Raw genomic sequence first — 17,832 nt, forward strand, 5'->3', positions numbered from 1 at the left:
GTATCCAGGCCATCTCACAAAGTCGCTGACACACACGGAAGAAGTGGACTGAGCAGATGGCTGCGGAACAAAAAGTCTGCAAGGGTCTCTGTGACAGACTTGCATTAGCATGGAACCCTGTGGGGAAATGAAAACTCGTTTGTAAAGTAAGTTTGAGGGACCGTTTTGACTGTTGCACCCGTTGTGGTAGAACCAGGAAGACTTTGTTCAAATATTTGGTTGACTGGAAGCATGTCGCTGATGATGGCGGTGTGGGATTTTTCTTCCAGCAAGTTAAACACGCAGTGGTGACATGCTATACGATGATGTTCACCTCTTCGTGGAGTTATTGCTTTTATATCCCAGGCTTTGATAATAAGAAGGTGGAGGGCTGGTGTGGGTGCGTGGGGGGTCTGTGAATGTAAAAGGGGCTCCCCATTCGCCACTTGTTTCTCCAACTTTACACCAGTGCATTGTGGTACGTAGAGTTCATGTAGGGTCAGTGTTGCACATTGGGAGTAGCCCTAACAACCCTGTCCAGGTGTCCGCTGGTGCCAAGTGCCCCGTGTCCTCCACCCCTCCTCCCACCCGTGTCTTTAAGTGCTAGGAGGTGGAGGTTTTGGTTTTGGATTTAGGGTCCTTCTTGCCGTTCTGGAGCACTGGCGAGTCACTGGAGGTCTTCTGCGTTTTCCTGGGCGGACTCTGCTCCACAACGTCGTGTAGAGAGGGCTCCCGGTACATGGCCACTGTGGAGGGAGAGGGTTGAATTAGTTAAAACTGGGAAGAGACAAGTGAAAGTATAAATGAAAGACTTAACTTTGTGTTTGTGTATAATATTTTTGTAGGTGGACCCGGAAATTAGCATCTCAAGAGCTCCCTCAACAAAAAGCAATGTCGTTTTTCCATTTGACTTCGGAATAAACAAACGTTTATGATACTTGCATGTTTTTTTCGGCAGGATAATCTCCACATATAACAGCACTATATGATTTTGTGGCACACATGGAATTGCCAGAAGTGAAAAACTATTGTTAGGCTATAAATGAACAGTGGTGTATCTGTAATGTTTAGTAGATTTAAGTAGTCGCTTGTTTGCATCCGCCATTTCACAACACATAGAAGCTTCAGGCATTCAAGGTAGGGGTGATAACTGATGTGTTTTTACATTCGACCTTGAGTTATGAAAGGCGCTATATAAATTCAAGTTATTATTATTATTATTATTTTATGTCATGGAACAAAATGTAAAAAAACCCGACAAACCTTAATTCAGGTATCTAACATCAAACCCATTTTTAAAAAAAAGACTTTGATACAAGGAAACCGGAAGTCGTCAAATGCTATTTCATCTTCAGTTGTACATAGTTGTTTGACACTTTTAACATGACCTTATATATAAAAGGTCATGCTTCATGTAGATACAGAGGGAGTGGGGAGAAATAGTAAAGGGCAGAGAATTAATTTCCAAACTTTTATTTTGAAATATCTATTTAATATATTTAAATGAGCAATCGATCAAATAACTTTGCATAAAGTGGCAGTCATTCTTTGGTACTTGATGTGACTTGTCTTTTACAATTATTTTAGCTAAATTTAACAATTCCCCTGAGTATATTAAATGGTAATTCAGATCACCTATTGCACAGGTGGTGGAGACTGGCTCCTAATCAAGAATTGAGAGCAGCTTGCTGGATTTCCCTTGTGGTGGAAATTCCACACATGACAAATATTCAAGCTTAAACCAAAGTTGTGTTATTTAATAAAGAGTTATAGCATTTAACAGAATCAATATTATTTCCAGTTGGAATTGCCAGAGGTCCAGCACTAGTAGATAGCACCAGGATCTGACCCCATTACAACAGAAAAACAAGCACTTTATACAGGAAAAAGACAAAAGAGGGGAGCTCAGCTAGGGAATTTACACTACAGGCCATTGAAATGTTGGCCAGACGGGCGGAACTTGCAGATAATTCACCCAGAAACTCTACTCTTCAGGCCCTTTAGAGACTTTGCTACTGTTTGAACTTTTCGGATTAAGGCTGATTTTGAGCATTCTGAAACATAGCTGGGGTGAAAAACAGCTTTTCACTACCTCGAAGTGGAAGGTTTTTAGAAACCCCCTTCATTGGCATCCCCTTACTTTTCAATTTCTTTTCATTTTGAATCCGCTAGTCAGCCTTGCTTCTCCAAATTTGCCAAAATTCATTTTGTTTGACCAGTCCACCTCTCGTGGCAGCATGAGAGCATTAAGAGCATTGTAAGTTATATGAATCTGTTGTACCTTCAATGAGTTTAGGCAGGAAGTGCGCAGCCCCCTTTGTCTTCTTGACACGGTTCCCTTTCATGACCTGTCCATCTCGGTTGATGCCGATGTACCACGCCCGTCCTGACTGGGTCTGTCTGTACAGGATGGATGAGTAGGTGACGTAGTAGTTCTCAAACACACTCTCCTTAAACTTACACTCCGGCGTGAACTTTTCCTGAAAGACACACACAGAAAACAAAAGCTTCAGGTCAGAGAAAAAAACAAACATCTGGCATTTTTTATCGCTTCTATTATTTAAATATTTACTCTGCAATTCCACTGAACTCAGCTGGGAATGAGGGGAAAGGGGCCCCACATTTCGTGACAGGGTTACAGGAGAGTCTGTGGTTGCATCAACAACACACACACACACACACACACACACACACACACACCTATTTGCCACATGACCAGAGCGGTGTGTGATGCCATAACTCAGCCGATTCGGTTTACCTGTAACAAACAATCAAGGGATCCTTCCCCCCCCCTCTGTAGCAAACTGTCGGCCTTCAGCGCACACACACACGAAGCTCTGCATTAGACTATACGTCAACACCGGGACATCCCCCACCCTCATCCCTCTATCTCCCTCTCGTTACAGCGCTCACATATTCCCCCTCTATCTCATATTCTGCACTTCATTCCCCCCATCCTTTCATCATTTGGTAACCTTGTTGAAGGAACAAACCAATTTGCAGGATTGATTTGGAGCCTTGATGTGACGGGTGAGCAGAAAAGGCCTGAATAAGGACTTTGCTCTCTCTCTCTCTCACACTCATTCATCCCTCACTCCTGCTCTCTCTCTGTACTCGTCGGTCACTGCAGGGCCCTAACGTCTGCCTATATCCATTGTACTGCACATAAACAAGCTAATTACGTTGACTGTATCGCCCATTTCATAATTACACATCCATTCACTTAGGCGGCCATTCCTTTCTTCAGCCACCCATTAACTGAGCTCTAATAGCACGGAGCCAAATCCAAAGGTCTGGAGCCTCTTGGAAGGTGTAATAAGATCGCTGTTATTAACCGTGTTTGCACTGCAGTGTGTTGCATCTCATCTTCTTTTGGTAACACCTGATCACCAGCACACACACAATCAAAAACAGGCTCAAGCTCATTATTTGATTATGAGTTATAGGGAATTTTCCAGGTACGGTCTAAATGAGGCCTGTATCATTACCAATCCATGACCAAGCTACTGCAAAAGAGGTGTTTTCGATTATCCAACAGAGGAAATATAGAGGCTGGATTTTCCAACCCCAGAGAAACGCTGACTTTGTGATTACAGATAAAACTTTAGGAGGCCATTTATGATGTTTCCTCTGAGAATAATCCATATATCGTGACATTTTGCGTCCATTTACAGCCTACGTGCTGTAGATACACAAGGAGCCCACATATAACTGAAGTAGAATGTTGAGATACTTTACTTAAAGATGTTTGTTTGATGCTTGTTATACTGTTTTTGTTTTGTGTAGTGTTTTTGCAGTGTCACTTTACATGAACCTACATAATGATAGTTATCTGTTAGCGATACAATTCATTCTAATATCCTCTTTAGACTCTATACTGTCTACTATTATGTCTACTATTGTAGAGGTATGTCCTCCAGTCAGTAAACATCATAGACTGAGCAGCAAAAATGGGCAAGAATCTTTTCTGTTTTCAGTGAATCATACATTTTAGATTCCCCCTTGAAAAAAAAACCTTTACTATTTAATAGATTTTTAACTCAGTGTTATGCTTAGCATGGCGCTACACCGGCAGAGTCCCCTTGCAGGGAAACACAAAGACTTCCTGGCTCACACGCTTGATTGCATGAGAAAACGTTTTTGTCAGAAGAATGATCCAACTATTTCATTTTTATTTCAATACATGAAACACTTTTTTCTCTTCGTGAAGTTTCCATCAGTCCACTTTTGTCCCGGCCAGACTCCAACCACTTGTACTTAGTCACACACATTTGGGGTGCTATCAGCGATGATGCTTTATAGGATAACACACTATTAAACAGTCATTTACAGAGACACATTATTCACCAAGCAGAGACACAGGGGACATATGCACATCTGTCTGCAGAGTGTTTACTCTGACTGCACTTCAGGCTGATTTTACATTGTGATTTACTCTCTAAAACAAAGTGAGAAAAAAGCTTCCTTACACACTGGAATGAAGATAATTCAGAATGACCGACAACTGTTCTCGTCTCACACCCTCCAGGACTGGGGGAATGACACGCAGCGGTGGAAAGGCGTAGAGCATGTAAATAGGATAGAATAGAGCCAAATGTACCGGACAGAGGCTCTAGACTCCCTTCCTCGCACCAACGTTGGAATCCAAAGCACTCCGTCCTGTAACAGGCAGTGGTGGATCCCACTTTTGCTGCCTGGATAGTCTGTATAACATTGTCAGACAGTCCACCCCTTCTCAGCCTGTCCCTCTCAGGAGCCAAGCCTGTAGAGGTTGGCCCAGATTGGGTAACGCCCGTTTTGCACCCGTATTGCACCTGCTTCCTGAGACAGCCCCCCCCCCAGAACTGAGGCACGGTCCAGGGCTGGCCCACCATCATCTGTGTCACTTCTGCGTACCACGGTGCCGAGCAGCGACCTGGGGCTACCAGAATGACCGAAAACTGTTCTCGTCTCACCCTCTTTAGGAGTGGGGGAATGAGACGCAACGGTGGAAAGGCGTAGAGCAGCTTTCTTGGCCATGGGTTGTGTGCAAACGCGTCCACCCACAAGGTTGGATTGTCCTGCCGAGCCAGGGAGAACCACCATTCGTCTGGCAGGGGCCCGCCTCTTGATATGAGGCCAGCCCCCCTGTTCTCCAGTCCCGGAATGTGGAGGGCCTTTAGATAAAAACATTCTCTGAGGCCCACAACCACAGGTTCTCCGCTGCGCTCAACAAGGCGTCGGAGCGGACTCCGCCCTGCCTGTTGATGTAAGCCACTGTGGTGCGGTTATCGCTCCTCACCAGCATATGTTTTCCCTGTAGTAAGGGTTTGAAGTGCTGTAGGACCAGCACTACTGCCTGTAGCCCGAGAAGGTTGATGTGCCGGGTCTCTGTCAGAGGCCAGCCACCACCTATAGCTGTCTCTAGGCAGGTCCCTCCCCATCCTGTAACGGACGTTCTTTTTTTCTGTGAACACCGTGACGTAGGAGGTCAGCCGCCCCAGTGGAGTCCCCTTCAGCAAATGCTTTGGGGACCCCCAGTATCAGAGGTTACCCTCCACTGATGGGGGATGGTCACCAGACATTGTTTGTGTGTCTTGGGATCTAAACAAAGGCGGCAAACCACCTCTGTAGGCGACGCATGTGCAGTAGCCCCAGCGGTACCACATGGTGAGCAGCCGCCATGAGACCCAAGGTCTGCATGATGGTCAGGGCTGTCACCGTTGCCCCCCGTCCGTCACAGTCTGAAAACTGCCTGAAGCAGGGACGTCTGTCTGTTCTCTGACAGAGTGGCACGTAGCCTGCCCTCTTTCTCGATGGGGGCGTACACTGAACGTGCGTGGGGACAGGGAGTCTAAACCCAAACAGTAGCCTATTGTACTTGTAGGCTATCCCCCGGAATGCAAAACACAAACACTTCCTGCGTTTTGGAGCAATTTCGACTTGAAAGTAAGCATCGTTCAGGTCGATGGTTATGAACCAATCGCCCGGCTGCACCAGTTCCAGTAACTGTTTAACATGTGGAACTTTTTTGCAGGAGGTGTAGCTGCCTTATATACTGTTAGGCCTGCGCGCGCATTCAGGTAGGCTCGCCCTGATTGGCCGGCTACGGTTATGCAAATTCAGTGTGTGAACGCTCGTGTATCATGATGAAGAGTAGTATCCAGCGGTTAAATTGGGCCGGGGCTGTCCGGGGAAAAACTATATATATGTTAAAACTTTTTTCGTTCTTAATATAGACTATATTTAAGGTTCAATATGTGTTGACTTTACTTTAAAATAGCAGATCTCTGTGACAGAATATAGTCGGCTTCGTGAACGTGCGTCTCTGCTCCGATCAGGAGCTGCAGCACCAGCCGCCGGACCGTGCAGAGAGTCTGCAGCGGTTCCGCCAACCCCCCCCGACCCGTCCTGTAACACGTAAACGTTTCTTAAACCATGCAAAATGTATGTGTGTGCATAAAGCTGAGTTATGATTGGTCATAATATCATAGAATTTGGTGATGATTAAATAGTTTAAGCTTTACAGTGAGATTTACTCACATGCTTTTGGCCATACTCGCGGAGCCTACAAATGAACTGAGATTTCCACACAAACATTCTTTAGCAAGTGTGCAGAGCATTGTTGATTTAAAAAAGCAATTTGAAGCTTGGATATGTAAACCTTTTTTTGTGTATATATTAATAATTTAAGATGTAAATTAATTCTAGTTTATATGTAGTACTTTCCATTTGTATTGTGTCCTTTGATGGCATCAATGTGTGCATTTGATACAGATAATGGAGCAGTTGCTTTAGGGCCTCTTATACAGTATAGCCCTTAAGGTCAAATAATGAGATCCTTGAGAACCCCCCTTGCACCTCCACACAGAGCCCCCCCACATATCAAATCCCAATTTAACCCCTGGTAGTACCCTTAGAGTCCATTAGAGGGCGGAGCCTGTGTGAGATAGAACTTGTAATCATCTCAAAGACAAATAAGTGCTGCAGTTCCTCTTGTGTTCAGCAGGGGATGCTCCAAACACATACTGTCACACTTCCTGCTTGTGTTGATGCTCCAAAATTAACTTGTGTCTACTTGCCACTCCATAATGCTCAGCTCGTCCCAAAGGGCCTCTTTTAGCTCGCTGAAAACCACTCGAGGGGCAGGTACACACGAGGATTCCTCTCTGTGCTGCTATTTATGCACCAATGGTCTTTTTATATTTCTAGCAGGATTCGCTGAAATGAGCCATCATGGTTCTTAACACGATTTAGGAAGAAGAGACATGGATATAAAAAAAAATATGGAAGTTGAAAGAAAAAAAAGTCACAGCTTTGCAAAGTTCCAGGGCCTAAAAATCGGTTGAAATGTACACTGATTACACAACATGTATGGACAGAAGAGTATATTAAAAATAAAGAAAGAAAGACAAAACCCACTAAACAGATAAATTCAGTAAAAAGTATCCATGAACACACGCTGAAATACTCTGTTACACACAAATCACATTAGAGGAGACAACTGCATTGTGTGTGTGTGTGTGTGTCTGTCTGTCTGTCTGTCTGTCTGTCTGTCTGTCTGTCTGTCTGTCTGTCTGTCTGTCTGTCTGTCTGTCTGTCTGTCTGTCTGTCTGTCTGTGTGTGTGTGTGTGTGTGTGTGTGTGTGTGTGTGTGTGTGTACACGTTCACTCATGCGTGTCTGCTGTTGTGACAGTGAGACATGACGGATCCCTCTTACATCAGCGGGAGGCCACCCGGCGCCAGATGACATGCATACGTACACACAGACACACACACACACAACATCAACAGTGACGGATGGACCGGTCGCCTCCCTCATCACTCAACCCCGCAGAACAAAAGACAGGGAGCAGGAAAAGAGGGGACGAGATGAAACTATTACACGTGAGGACGGAGAAAGTGTAGTGGGATTATTCCCCAGTAATGACACACCATCTCATTTACATCCGTTGACACCTAAAGACATTATTCCGCAGGTTGCCATTAACTATTGAGCCTCTCGTGTGCTTAACTGGAGAATTGATTCAATGTAAGACCTCTGTGAAAAGTCAATAGGCATTAGTCCAGAAGAAAAACCCGGATTAAGCTTTGATTGGACCCACAATGTGGTGACATAACTGAGCGTGAAGAACTTGAAACAATTACAAGCGGCGATCGGGCAACCGCAGGTTAATCTGGGGGCTTTCAATCGCAGACGCTTATCGACCGCATCCCAGAGGACGAATGTATTTCACGGCGTTGATAAAGCACGCGTATGAGTTTGCTCACATGTGGGAGATACACGAGATGTGCCATATTTTTACAGCCTTCAGTAAATGATGTTTGTGTGAACAGCTGATCAATACCGGCCTATTCCTGTCACAGCTGTTACAGCACCGAATGAACACTGGGAGAATGGATGGCCTCGTTCAAGTCCAATGGGCTTTTGTTGGCTAGTGTCAATGTTTATGATGGATCAGATTGATATATATATATCAGCCGATAAGCGTGGGACAATGTGAGTATTATGAAGTCAAGTCACAATGTAGGATGTAGGAGTTTATTGTCAAGACCAACAAGTTGAGTCAAGTTCAAGTAAGCTAATCTTTGTGATTCAAATCCAACGCCAAATTATTATGCATCCTTCATCAAATGTAATGCCAATTTAGTTCCCAATTTACAGAAAATATGATTTTAAGATGTTGGGTTAGGGTTAGGAATACAACTTAAAATAAGTATGGGTGGACCAGTTACAAAATAAAGTAGGCCATTAAAATGTCCAAGAGCTCTTTGGATGCTGACCATGAAACCGTAAAAACCTTTTGTTACAGGTTTTAACAAGTGCACAAAAACCTTTAAAATATACTCCAGCATGCTCAACTTCATTGGTTTACGTGGGATTGGTTCAAAACCTGAGAAGCTTGGGAAATATATCAACAAAATACTAAGATCAAGTATTGTAGAGTATTGTAAAAAATCAATGAAGTACCATCTTATCTTATTGGAAATTCAAACTACAATGCAATCCTGTGTTAAATGTTAGTCACTTTTTTAAGCCAAATACATTTAAAAATGTTTAGAAGCAGTTGTATGTCTTTGTTGCATGAGAATAAGGGTCATGTCATGATAAAGGTTATAAGGTCAAGTTAGATTCACAACCAATCAGTCAACATCTTCAGCCTCCCTGTCCCTCCTGTCTCTTCATCTCACTATCCAACAAAAAAAATGAAACTGTCAGTAAAATCTCCTGAGGGGAAATTTCATGGAACAGCTTAAAACTTTATTGGATTGATCATGAATTGAGGTGTTTTCTCAATTTAAAAAGCACTTCTCGGTAGGATTTCCAACCAGAAATCATCTTTTAAGGCCCTAAAAAAAACACTTCTGTATAAATCAATTATATGTGGAGCATCTTCTATCATAATCATACATTGACAACATCTGAAGATATAAAATAACAGAGTGTTTTGATGTTATGCTACAGCTGCGAGTGTTACTTTGTGTGTAATCTTAGTCTAATTAAGCTTGAAGCAGAATGTAAAGCACAGGGAATACAGGATATTTGGCTGAGGATAATAGTGAAATAAAGTGGGACGTTATTGTCCCTGCAGGAAGAATGATGAAATATTTACCCTGCAGATGCAACTCTTGTCAGAAGGATAAGAATCAGCACTAAAAGCACACAGGGCAAGGTTAGCCTTACAAAAGCTTATTTACCAGCTATGCTGATTACGATCTGAACAAATGAGCAGGAGAAAAAACAACTTTAATTGAGGATAAACAGCTGAGGAAGCATCACAGGAGCTGGTAGAATAATTGTCTTAAAGGTCCCATGTCATGGCCATTTCTACTTATCATATTTCCATTGTTGAGGTCTACTAGAATAGATTTAAATTGTGCAATTTTCCAAACTCACATAGGTTTCTCATACAGCATCTCTGTATAGTATGTGTATTCACTCTGTCCTAAACGGCTTTTGGAGCTCCTGTCCCCCCCCCTCCCTGTGAGCCCAGTGTGCTCTGATTGGTCGGGACGTTGCGAGGAGCGGACAGGTTTCCGGATCGGCGATACAGCGAAACACAGCGGAACTCATCCTGAGCACACACAAACACTCACAGCCCAAGTAAAAACAATAAGTGTTGCTTGATATTGAGTAAGAAAAAGGTTTATAACGCTGTGAGAATGGGTCTGCGGAGAGCATTTCTCCGCCATCCCAACTCGTCTATTACCAGCGTTCAGGGAGCTCTATGCAAGTCAATGGGGACTCCCTGTTAGTTAGCCAAGGGATCCTGGTGTGTGAGGTGCTCCGCGGATTGGTCCATTTGGTCCAATCCGGTCATTTGTTGTTGATTTGGGTGTTCACACGTCACAGAATCCAGGAAGCAAACAATGGAAAATGAGAAATCCCCAACGAGGCGTTCTGGGGCAGCATAGACAGGTATTTTCTGTGTTAGAGTTTTACTCGCTACAGGGTGTACTTTGAGGGTTTATGACTCTGCAGACCGTTTACATGCATAAAAACCTTCATAACACACAAGGGGAAGGGTAATCCCCGGAAAAGCATGACATACTTAAAGATAGGAGTAATTATCATTTATTAATTTATGCACAGCATGTAGCCCCGCTGGCATTATCTGGAGTGTTATCATCAGCACTGCTCCTTGAAATGCTTTGTAGAAACCATCACTCAGCACTTAGAGAAGAAAAACTTAAACAGTCTGTTCGCTTGAGTTTGAATTTTTCTGGTTGACTTGTACAACTTGTAAGCAGAGCTGCTGGAGGAAATGCTCTGTCTGAAAAATAAAAACGATGTGTCATCCTCCCTGTAGGCGTGTGAGTCTGCTGTATCACTGTGAGACTGCCTGATGTACAAGAATTGCAAAAGATGGCAAAGAAGCTGTCTATTGTTCACCAGATAATTACTAATTTGTCCGTCTTTGGTGCCGGACAGGAAGTGTTCAGTTGTTTTTTAGAGCTTTTCTTTGCTGAAAAACTGCTGCTTGCTTCTGAAACTGATGCTGAAAGCACAACAAAGGATCTGGTGGTCATTTTTAATATAGTTCCTCACTGTAACAGACCACTTTCTCATGCACAGAGCCATTTATTCAATTGTTAGCAGGAAAATATTGATTATAACTGCTCAAAATGTTAAGAAAAGTTGGCATTTTAAACATTTAAAGCTGACTGAACTCCATCTTTTGATATTGAAGAGAACTTAAGTGAACCGAAACATTAAATATAGGTGTTATAAACACAAAATAATGAGCTTAAAAGCCCTAAAATAGGGGCTGCAGAGTTGGGAGGCAAATGTCAATGGGTTACCCAGTGAGAGTCATTCAATCCATTTTAAATACAGAAATATTGATTTTAGCTGCTCTAAAGATTTAGGGTTGAATTGAATTATGGTCATTTAAGGCTTAGCAAACTCCATCTACTTATGAATATCATGTGAAATGATAAACCCTCCAGAACAGCTACTCAATTCATAGATGGGTGGACTTTTGTACTACTGTTTCCAAGGTCAAGAAGCCACTTTATCGCTCAAAGTGATTTGTGTAGAATGGAGTAGTTAGCAGAGAAAGCATTACCAAGTGAAACTCAAGATCAAAACATCACATTACTTTGTTGCTTTTAAACACAGGATCCGTCGTTCTGTCAATGTTGGAAAAGTAAGACGGCATGTTCCCAGTTTAACTCAGAACATTTCTCCATTCCTCCGCAGAGGGATTTTTGAATGATCTGACAGCTCTCCCAGCTAACCATGAATCAAACAGACCTCACAACAACCCAACCGCCAGCTTTTAAAGGTCGTTTCTCCATCTATTTTCCACCTCCTGGCCCCCCCCACACCCGTGTGAACTCTCATGAGTGTCTATGAGTTGCTGAACGACAGAGGAGAGAACAAAGTTTTAGCAGTTCAGACTGAGAGGGGGCCTCATCTGTGCCAACATTCTGGCATTTACAGGGACGCCCTGAGGAGCGCTGGACCATAAAACACACACGGGCAGAGGTGGGAAAAGTATTCAGATTCCTTACCTGAGTCAAAGTACTAACACCACATTGTAAAAATAGTTAATTTCAAGTAAAATCAGGAATGGCACTTGAGTGAAGTATTTAAGTAAAATGAAGAACCCTAACCCTAACCCTAGGAGTAAAAGTACTCCAAAAAGATTTGAATATTAAGTAAAAGCAGTAGATCTTCAGATTGAAATATTTCTTTTTTGAACAAAAATACTTCTTCGCAAAATTGATGCCAATTAATTTATGTTAACCCACTCATGGTATAGTTACAAAAATATAATGTTCGATGGTTTAATCTATTCCAAATAATAATATTTGTAATAGTTTTTCCAAAGTGTTGTGTGTCAGAATGGGAATTTATAGAGTAACTAGTACAATCAAATGTAATGAGGAAAAAGTAGAATATTTGCCTCCAAAATGTAGAGTAGAAGTATTGAGTAGTATAAATTGAAAATACTCTCAGTACAGTGATTGAGTACATGTATTTAGTTACTATTCACCACTGCAGACAGGAAAAGAAGAAACGTCCACATACAAACATGTTCATATGACTGCACCAAAGGGCGAATAAACAAGATGCATGAAACAACCCTCTGACACACACCCAGTAGAATGAGGCGAAAACACACACAGTAATGGGAACAGCTGGAGAAGGTGCAGGCGGGTGCACAAGGGGGGAGGAGCAGAGAAGGAGGGGGTTGGATGTCCTCTGCTTCTCACCTTGACTGCCAGACCCTTGCAGTGCGTTTGGGGATTTTCCAAAGGGAACTAGAGATCACCTGCATTACTTACATTGCATTTTATCATCTCTCATTCTATACTAGCTTTTCCTCATCCTGCTTCATCTTCCTCCACCTTTCACATTTCCTGTCATCCCCTTCCTTAAGGCCACGTGTGGCTGCCTGCCACATCAGAGGAGAAAGGGTGTGTGTGTGTGTGTGTGTGTGTGTGTGTGTGTGTGTGTGTGTGTGTGTGTGTGTGTGTGTGTGTGTGTGTGTGTGTGTGTGTGTGTGTGTGTGTGTGTGTGTGTGTGTGTGTGTGTGTGTGTGTGTGTGTGTGTGTGTGTGTGTGTGTGTGTGTGTGTGTGTGTGTGTGTGTGTGTGTGTGTGTGTGTGATCTGGGGTAGAAGGGTCGATCATAGTGCAAAAGAGGGAAAGAAAGAAAGGAGAGAGAAGGAAACAAGAGTGCTGACTCAAAGAAAAAGAGACAAGCGGATTCGATGGGCGGCTGAGGGAAGGTCAGAGGAGGGGAGATGGAGGCAAGAGGAGGTGTGTGTGTGTGTGTGTGTGTGTGTGTGTGTGTGTGTGTGTGTGTGTGTGTGTGTGTGTGTGTGTGTGTGTGTGTGTGTGTGTGTGTGTGTGTGTGTGTGTGTGTGTGTGTGTGTGTGTGTGTGGGGGGGGGGGGGGCTCGGTCCCCTCAGGTCATACTGTTAGAATACTTTGATGAAAGCTTTGTTGAGGAAACAGACTAATTGCCAGTGTGCTACCTGTCAGGTGTGTGTGTGTGTGTGTGTGTGTGTGTGTGTGTGTGTGTGTGTGTGTGTGTGTGTGTGTGTGTGTGTGTGTGTGTGTGTGTGTGTGTGTGTGTGTGTGTGTGTGTGTGTGTGTGTGTGTGTGTGTGTGTGTGTGTGTGTGTGTGTGTGTGTGTGTGGGAGGGAGTGTGTGTGTGTGTGTGTGGGAGGGAGTGTGTGTGTGTGTGTGTGTGTGTGTGTGTGTGTGTGTGTGTGTGTGTGTGGGAAAGAGGCATCAACCATGATAATGGTCAGCAAAGTAAAACACTGCCCAAAAGATGTAATAGCATATTTATTGTGTGGACAAATTTTTCTAATTTTAATAATTGTACATGATGAAATATTCACTGTTACATTTCCCATGGGTGTGAATTCAGCATTTTTCTGAACCTTCCTTCATCAGCATGACACTCATACAACTCTGAATAGCATGATTTTGGTGGGTTTGTTTTCACTAGCTAACAGAAGTTAACTTTTAAAAGTATATCCTCAGCCCTGCATTAATAGTGTGACCTACTCTTCACACTAGCTCTGCAGGAAAATCCATGAACTAAATATTGTGAAGAGAACACACACACACTTACTGCCTCACACACAAGTTCCCTCAGCCAGTCTCCACAGCTCGCTGTTATAGAACACAGCGTAATGATGGATGTGGTAACTTCATCCCAAATAACATGCTTTGTTAGATATGGCAGCATTATGGCACAGCATGAAAGTATAAAGAACAATTACACCCATGGGGAAATAGTTGTTAGTAAAAAGTGTACCGTACACATATCTGTTTCATATCCCATAAATCAAGTATGTGTGTGTTCATGGATTGTTTGTACTGATCAGAATGCTGAACAGGGCTCTACCATCTCAGCTTATTGGAAAAGTTGTAGCTCTGTCAACACACTATATTGTTATGAAATCCAGTCTCATCAGTCACTTCCCTCACCTTTCTACCAATCACAATTCCAATATCCTTCCTTCTCATCTCTTCCACAAATATGCCTTCTGTTAATCTCCCCATCCTCTCTAATGTTGCTTAAGCCCCTGTCACATTGTCCCGAAATGTACACCCGATGGACACACAAATATTGAATTGTGAATTTCGCACGAAGATGGCCCCGAACCACACACGAAGGCAACATTTACATTACATTTAAGACATACAACTGCAACGAAAGTAACACAAACAATTATGTTAAAGTACTATGATACTCTACTGATATTTTCCGACTTTGTTCTTTACTTTCTCCGTCTTTATACGTAGAAGATATTAAGTCTTTTCCGTCATGTTGTTTCCATAGCAACAACAACTTCCTGTCAACTCGCCTTCAAAATAATATATTATATCCTTTCCAGTTTCACAGAACACAAATTGGGTTATTTACATAATATGTTTACATGATTTTGTTGTGTAATAAAACAACCAGATGGACACACTATAAAGGAAATGTTCAAATTCGCCTCTGATCGTAACAACATCGGGCTATTCGTGAGGGCATCTTAAGCCATCGTATGACCGCCGGTGGAGTTTCTCAGGCTCCGGCAGCAACTTCGTGAGCGGCATGCCAAAAAATTGCCGAAGGACCTTGCGAAGGTTAATTTTCGTGTTTAATTTTTGTGTCAATTTTGCCCTTCGTAAGGCCATCGTTAGGTCATCTTGTTATCATCGGTGCCATCGGGCATTCACCCCGATCAGAGTGAGGGTGAATGCCCGATGGCACCGATGATAACACGAAGATGACACGACTTGACAAGATGCCCTCACGAGTGCCTTACCAAGTTGCCGCTCACGAAGTTGCTGCCGGAGCCTGAGAAACTCCACCGGCGGTCACACGATGGCTTAAGATGCCCTCACGAATGGCCCGATGTTGCTACGATCAGAGCCGAATTTGAACATTTCCTTTATCGTGTGTCCATCGGGTGTCAATTTCAGGACAGTGTGACAGGGGCTTTAAGAGAATCAAGGTATTTTATATGTTGAGGATTGTTGGAGATTTGGAGGATGTTTAAAACCAACCTCGTCTCCGTGTGTCGTTTGATAAGCTGGGTAAATTCGTAAAAAGGAAGGGATTAAGAAACAACAGAATGCAAGTGAAACAATAATCTTGTTTTAATGATACAAAGTAACAATACAAATACAAAGGAATCACGAAGCACTCTGCAGAGTACTCCGGGCTCAGGTTCTACCACGTGTGAGACAGGTCTCAGGAACGGCCAGTCAAAAACAAGAGCGCGAACCAAAGGAAAACACAGGCTTTCATACTAAAACACAGGAGGAGGTGTGTGCGTGCTTTCCCCCAGAGGTCATCTTATTGGGAGAGACCAACACATGGCCTGTCGCACCCAATCAGTGCGACACAGCAGAAGAAACCCGGAAACAAAAAGTCTCTTTCAGTTTGACGAAGACCAGACAGCTTTTGGTGTCTGGTACGAACCTGCTCTAAACAACAAGTTTCCTTATCTTATTTCACATCTTGCAGCCAGCACACACACATCCCCTTTATGGCCCTTTGTCCCTGAGTCCATCTTCCCGCCTCAGGCTACCACACACAAGTTAAAAGTATGTTTTAAGATATAGTTGTTATAGTTGGCTAAATATACGTAATACATGTAAATCACTTTCATATCAATAATAACGAAGAACACATTACCTATGCTCTTAAGCAGTATTAGATATGCTTTTCAAATAGTCAAACTTCACAAAGGCCTAATATAGAGAACACACTCATTTGTCCTACACCCCTTCCCGCCATTTGAGCTATTGTTCACATCTTTACTTCAAATAAAAGGTTTCACATTGCATATTTCCAGCTTCCTTTGCACATACTGTTATTATTAATACAAAGTAATTAACCACACACATCTATTGAAAACAAGTAGATTTCCCTGATAATTGACATGCTGAAAATCTTAGGAAGAATGTCCCCTCCCCCAGCTCTCTCGTCCCTATCATAAAAGCTGCTTCCATTTCATATAGAGTAATAAAACATGTTTAAGCTAATTTCTCCACAATGTTTGTAGCCATTTAGTACCCGCACATGAAAGAATAAAAACAGAGGTATAGTTGAACAGTAATCACGCAGCACATATATTTACTGCAATGAAAACACACACATTTGCCCTAAGCATGTGTAACGCACCCTCTTCTTTTATGAGGGAAACATTCCAGAGTTTTGGAGCTATCCCCAAATTAGGATGTCCCCTGCTTGCATCCCTCTCTAAACACAAAGACTTCACCTCAATATATTGGGGAGGGAAAATATACTTTGTCCCTTCAAATTTAACACATATGAATATATATAAGGTGACATTAAAATGAATATACCAGATTTAACTTTCCTGCCATAACACGTTACTTTAATACTTCAAATAATTCAACTTAATCCTTCAGGATAGAGAAAAAGCAAAAACAGTTCAAGATGTGATAGAAAAAAACAACAATTTGAGGCATTGAAGAACCCATAATGGAATATGAGGAAGATGGAGGAAATGTTGGGGTTTAGGAACTTTGGGATGTACAGTAGGGACTTCTTGTTCATTATAAGTTGTTGGTTAACTACAATAATACTTTTTATTTGCATTTAACCTGGAAGTTAGCATCTCCCTGGTGGCCTGGACAAAAAAGCCAATTGGATTCTTCTATTGGTTTTTGGATTATGTTAACCACGGACCTTATTTTTCGGCACCTAACCATAAAACCCTTAAAAAAACGATTGACTTTGAAGCAATGGAAACTGATGTGCAAAAAAGGTAATTTCCACATTTTAAGAGTCATTCCTGTGGCGCTCTATAACAGACAGACAACTGGGACAAGGAGGCACCGTTCAGTCAAGAAAGCTTCCTGTGCTTCGTTATACTTTCTCTGCCGTTAAGTTGTACTCCCTACTGACATTTTGTTCCTGTTCTTTGACACTGTACATCATTTCCTGCAATAAATTGTTTTATTGAAGAGGACAAAAAGTCTCGACCAACAGGCTTCTTATCGTATTAGCCCTGAAGCTAACGGGACAATAAGTTCACACAGCTTATTTAAAATGTATTTTAGTCCCATTAACGGCTGTTTCATAACTGTCTGCATGAACCTTTACTCTTTTAAAGAAGCACGTTATAGTATGACAGGAAGTTTAAACACAGTGGATGGGGCAAAACAGTTAAAATCCTTCAATGGCAATTCGGAAAATGGAATTAGCGTCCTCAATTTTGAGCTCCTAATTTCTACAAGTCCAAGTCAAGTTTTTTATATAGCACATTTAAAATAACCTCAGAGGGCCAAAGGTCAGCTCTGCCACAATACAATGTTTTTATAACATTAACAGTGTCTGCTTTTGTCAACCCTAACCCCAGGCATGTGCAGAGGATGTTAA

The 17,832-nt window shown here is 42.5% G+C and overlaps 1 protein-coding gene across 1 annotated transcript in view; it reads right to left on the reverse strand.

The window, feature by feature from the left end:
* fgf11a (fibroblast growth factor 11a) overlaps window positions 1-17,832 on the reverse strand; it is a 103,503-nt gene continuing 85,671 nt past the window's right edge. The window contains exons 5-6 of the mRNA XM_079668144.1: window positions 2,261-2,459; window positions 1-725 (exon numbers count right to left, since the gene is read on the reverse strand). Coding sequence (XP_079524270.1) covers window positions 583-725; window positions 2,261-2,459 — 342 coding nt within the window. The 3' untranslated portion in view covers window positions 1-582. The remainder of the gene's footprint in view (window positions 726-2,260; window positions 2,460-17,832) is intronic.

Source organism: Notothenia rossii (assembly GCF_949606895.1).
Source record: "Notothenia rossii genome assembly, chromosome: 3".
In the NCBI taxonomy this organism is placed as follows: Eukaryota; Metazoa; Chordata; class Actinopteri; order Perciformes; family Nototheniidae; genus Notothenia; species Notothenia rossii.